The sequence below is a fragment of the Oryctolagus cuniculus genome, chromosome 18, assembly GCF_051225735.1.
Source record: "Oryctolagus cuniculus isolate XC-2025 breed Fujian yellow rabbit chromosome 18, ASM5122573v1, whole genome shotgun sequence".
Classification (NCBI taxonomy): Eukaryota; Metazoa; Chordata; class Mammalia; order Lagomorpha; family Leporidae; genus Oryctolagus; species Oryctolagus cuniculus.
In genome coordinates this window covers 4658714-4663664 of record NC_142884.1, presented here as the reverse complement: position 1 = coordinate 4663664, position 4951 = coordinate 4658714, and the positions used below count along the sequence as shown (strand labels likewise).

Sequence of the window (4951 nt, the reverse complement as noted above, 5' to 3'; positions counted from 1 at the left end):
AGGAGAGGAGCTGGGGCTCAAACACAAGACATGACGAGATGGGAACGCCCTGGTGTGATCAGCACACCTTCAAATCCCACGCTGTACCTCCCAAATTATTATGTGTTCATTTAAAGGGAAAAATAGGTGGCAAATATGTTATTGGTGTTTGTGTCTTCCTCCTTTGTCGAGCTGAAATTCACATAGCACAGATTACAGACCTGACAGAAATTTAACTCACTGCTGTAGCTACCTCTCACGTTCACTGTGTCGTGTACCCACCAGCACCTGTCACAAACATCTTCATTAGCAGAGAGAGAAACCCCAGACCCACTCAGCAGGAGCCTGCACGCTCCCTCCCCACACCCGAGTCCACGTTCTGCCCTCTGAATCTGCACCACTGGGCACCTCTCAGAGCAGAATCAGACCATGGTGTCTTTGTGACACCGGCTGATTTCTGTATTGTCATATCTTCAGGGTTTCTCCACGATTATCCAGACGCTCCTTCTTTTCTAACAGGAGAGTATCAGCCGTGTCTACAAACACCGCCTGTTGTGGACGCACTCACCTGTTGTGCTTATTCTGGTTGCTGGCATCTTTGGGCTCATGTGAATGAGGCTGCTCTGAACCCGTGGATGCAAACACCTGCTTGGGGTCCTGCTTCAATCCCTGTGGTTATATGTGCAGGAGAGGAACTGATGGATTGTCAGGCACTGATGAGAAACAATGTTTTCCTTCTTTAGTGTGCCGAATTTCAAATAACATTAAACCAGCCCTTTAAAGTACATACTGTGCTGACTTACTACATTAACAATGTTGTACACCATTAACTCTTTAAAAATATATTTTATTTATTTGAAAGAGTTACGGATCTAGATAGAGACGAGAGAGAGAGAGAGAGAGAGAGAGAGAGAGAGAGAGAGGTCTTCCATCTGCTGGTTCACTCCCCAAGTGGCCACAACGTGCAGAGCCAGGGCTATCTGGGGCCAGGAACCAGGATCTTCTCCCCATCCCCCCTGCGGGTGCAGGGACCAGGGACTTGGACCACCTTCTGCTGCTCTCCCAGGTGCATTAGCAGGGAGCGGGAGCGGATGTGGAGCAGCTGGGACTCCAACCCTGGCCCCTATGGGATGGCAGCCCTGCAGGCTGGGATTGAACCTGCACTGCCACAGTGCCGGCCCCACATGAACTCTTCTAGCTCCATGGTCATCCCCCCAAATGCCCACACTCACTAAGCTGCTCCCAGTCCCTCCTCGTCCCTAAGGCACTGCTTGGCCTCCATGGAGTTTGGAGTTCTGCTTCCCCGGGAATCCCTCCCCATGCCCGACTCTGCTCTGCACTCTCAGAGGGCGGGGCTGGCGCTTGGAGAACCCACACCACTCGCTCAGTACCACAGCTGAGACCACGCAAGCCCGGGCTGGAAGCTGGGGACATCTCAGTCCAGACTCTGAGCTTTCTACTCCGCAAGGGGGGGGCGAGCCCAGTCCTGGCACAGTCAGAACCACTAACACAGGGCCTGCACAAGTGTGATTCGCGCTTTGGGACGGGACAGAGGGTGGGGCGTGGGGACGGCACGGTTCCAGGAGCAGGATTCAGCCCGGGCTGCGGGAGGCCAGGAGGCAAGCAAGCAGCCTGGATTGAGTCATTCAAGCCGCCAGCCCTGAACAGGGACTCCGCGTCTGAAGCCCTCTATTCTCAGCTGGACCCCGACACAGGGGAGGCGCCCACCTCACGCTGCCTCCCCTTATCCACGTGCTTCTCTGTTAGCCCCTTAGCACCGAGCCCGACTGAGCTCTGTGCAGAGACCGAGGGCAGTGTGCCATGTGCCCCAGGACGGTTGGGAGGCAGACACACCTGGTGCAGGTGGGGCCGACGGAGCCGACTTTGTCCATAGAAGCAGGGGAGGACTCCTTGTACTTGGTGCCGTCACCCTGACTAGGAAGTAGCACTGCCTTCACGCGGCAGGAACCCGAGGTGCACAGCGGGGCCCTGACGGAGGAGCCCCCGGCACCCGGCAGGCAGCGGGGGGCGTCTCTTCCCAGCCCGCATCACAGACCTCACAGGGGCTCCTGGAGGGTGGCCGTATGACGGCTAGAGGCACCCCCACAGAAAGCATGCTTGTTTCAGAGCAGCCGCTAAGCAGTGCCCAGACACCCGCCCGTCAGACTCCCGGGCACCGGTTCCCGTGTGACCCTTCTGAGCCCCCACACGCAAGGCGTCCCAAGCCCAGGGAAGGACTCGGGGCCTGAGAGGCCGTGAGCGTCCCGTGTGGGATGGACCTCGCCCACCCTGAAATCCGATTTCGCTCGTTTCTTCTGTTACTTGGCGCAAGCTCCGTGTGCTTGGCTGGAAACGCGGATTCCCACGCATGCGCACTGGGAACTGCATTCACCAGAAACAGAGCAAAAGGCTCCCTGGGGGCGGAGCAAAGCGGAGGCGGGTGCAGGTCCACATGCGGCCTGCAGGTGGCGCTGTCCTACCGGAGAGCCAGGCGGGACAGGGCACAGCCACAGGGCAGAAGTCCACAGCTGAATAAAGAGCCCCTGATGCCCCCAGACAGCTCCCAGCACCCACACTAGGGGGGACAGTTCCCCACTGTGCACCCGACTCCCCCCTCCCCGCCCCCAGGGAGCGGCCTCTGACCCAGCTTCTCTGACCCAGCACTGTCCTCTCTCCAGGTCACCTCCGTTCCGCTGCCCGGGTCCTCTTGTGGCTGTACCAAGCCTCTGGCAGCAGAAGTCCCAGGCCCAACAGGACAAAGCCCGCCACGCGCATGCAGATGAGGTTCTCCAGGGTGTGGTCCTGGGGCGCTGGGGCTGGGTGGGGTACACGGAGGGGTCACATAGGCTGGCCAGACCCAATCACCCAGGACCCCACCTCCCTGCAGCTGCCTGAGCCCTGGGTCGAGCCTGTAGCTCACTCACCAACGGGGGAGCCTGGCTGGGGGTGGGAGGGGCTGCTGGGCTCCGGTCCCCCTGAGAACAGGGACGGGACGATGGAGGAGACCCTGCCCTCCCATGGACTCAGCACTGAGGCCCCGGGCCCTCGGGCTGAAGTCCTCTGCTGTTCCAACTCCCTGGTGACCTCCCCTGGAGCCCTTCCCCACCCAGCCCTCTCCTGGGGACAGCCCTGCACTGACCAGGATGACCAAGGACACAGGGCTGGAACCCTCACCTGACACCTCGAGCTGCAGGGGGTCACTGGGCCATGACCACAGGTAGGGGTCATTGCTGTGGGCGCTGTAGCACCTGTAGGTGCCCCCATGGGCCGAGGTCACAGGACCCAGCGTGAAGGTGGCCTGAGCAGCCATGGCCGAGCCTGGGACAAGCAGGCGCTGGGGAGGGGCGCCTGAGCCCACCTTGTGCAGGAGAAAGGTGTCCATTAGCTCCTGGGAGCCACAGAGCAGGGCCACTGTCACTCCCCAGGGCACCGAGGGCCCCGGCTGGGCCTGCAGGGAGGGTTTCCTGTACATTCCTGGGAGAGAGGATGGCATGTGGAGGGAGCAGCCCACAGCTAGCAGGGTCTGAGATGATCATCGCCCACGTAGGGTCAGCATTCCTGCAACTCCCGCCCCACCCAGGCTCCATGGACACCGGGCCCCTCACCTGTGACCTGGAGCTCCAGGGGCTCACTGGGCAGTGACCACACATGAGGATAACTGCTGAGAGCCCAGTAGCAAGTGTAGATGCCACCCTGGGTTCCGTCCACAGGGCCCAGGAGGAAGGTGGCCTGCCACACCCCAGCCACATGGGAGAACCTGGCTTCCAGGCTGTGTAGGGGGCTGGCTCCGCCCTCCTTCAGCAGATGGGCAGTGCGGGCATCATCATACTCTGAGCGACAAGAGAGGGACACGTTCCCTCCTGACGCCACCACGAGGCTTGGCTGGGCTGACAGGGAGGGCGCCGGGAACATCCCTGCAGGGGAGGGCAGAGCCGTGTTGTGTGGGCTGCCGCCCCGTGCACCCCACTTGGCTTCTTTCTGTGAGTTGGAGCCTCTCTGGGCAGGGACACCCCCTTACCTGTCAGCACCAGGGTCAGGGGCTCACTGGGCTGGGAGAGGCCAAGCGAGGTCCGATACACACAACAGTACTGCCCTGAGTCGTGGGAGCTCATGTCCTTGATCATGGAGAAGCTGGCCTTGTTTCTGGAGACCTGCTGGGCCTGCACTACCCAGGGCTGAGGGCTGCCCGCTTTATACACACGATACACCTCAGCCTGCAGAGACCCCTGGCACCAGAGTGTCGCTCCCCCTCTTCATGGAGGAACGACACTAAGCCCTGCCTAGGCTTCATATCCGAGTCACGGCACCATTATGTCACTCCCCGTCTTTGTGGAGGAACGACACAGGACCCTGCGCTGTTCTTTCGTCTGCTCGGCCCTCCCCGGGTTTGCTGCCGGTTCTTCCCGGGTTGGCTACCGTCCCTTCCACCTCCGTGGAAGGGCGGTTCCCCCTGCCACATTCCCCACTTCCGCGGGGGAGCGGCACACCGCCGGCCGGCTCTCTCGGGGGCTGCACAGGTGTTCCTTCTAGATGTTCCCCTTAGATGTTCCTCGTGCATGCCGTCTCTCTCCTCCTTTATAGTCCTCCTCCGCCAATCCCAACTCGGCTGCCCACACACCGAGTACGCTGCTCTCCTCCAATCAGGAGCAGGATCAGCTCCTGGAGGTCATCACTCAAGTTGGCAAGAGGCAGCTGCGTAGAAGCTGTTTTCTCCTCTCCCAGCGCCATATTGTGGGAGAGCAGATGCATAGAATAAGTCTTAATTCCAGTAACTTAGTCTAGTCTGAGTTGCTCCCAGTTGCTCCCCACACCAGAGGGTCACCGGGCTCCCCACGGCAACCAGGGGGCCTGGGTCGGCCCAGATGGAGGGCTTCGGGAGGGCCCCTGGAAGGGAATCAGAGCTGCAGACCCCAGGGTGCCGCACCTCCCCCACCCCATTCCCCAGCTCCACTCCCAGCCCCTCCCAGCCATC

The 4951-nt window shown here is 60.6% G+C and overlaps 1 protein-coding gene across 1 annotated transcript; it reads right to left on the bottom strand.

The window, feature by feature from the left end:
* Window positions 1-852: 852 nt before the first annotated feature.
* LOC149120725 (leukocyte immunoglobulin-like receptor subfamily A member 6) lies at window positions 853-4712 on the bottom strand. The gene is made up of 4 exons (XM_089320131.1): window positions 3998-4712; window positions 3585-3893; window positions 3154-3513; window positions 853-2795 (listed from the first exon to the last, which is right to left on the bottom strand). Exons 1-4 carry the CDS (start codon window positions 4101-4103, stop codon window positions 2659-2661), a joined length of 912 nt encoding a protein of 303 aa, XP_089176257.1. The 5' UTR covers window positions 4104-4712; the 3' UTR covers window positions 853-2658.
* Window positions 4713-4951: the final 239 nt, after the last annotated feature.

Bases quoted from the DNA above. Each gene is read 5' to 3' on its own strand.
- LOC149120725 (XM_089320131.1), bottom strand. From the start codon at position 4,103: ATGATCAAGGACATGAGCTCCCACGACTCAGGGCAGTACTGTTGTGTG. The intron at 3,514-3,584 runs GTGAGGGGCCCG...TACGTGGGCGAT, and splicing joins CCTGGAGCTCCAGGTCACAG to GATCATCTCAGACCCTGCTA. The intron at 2,796-3,153 runs GTGAGGGTTCCA...TACCCCACCCAG, and splicing joins CCTGCAGCTCGAGGTGTCAG to CCCCAGCGCCCCAGGACCAC.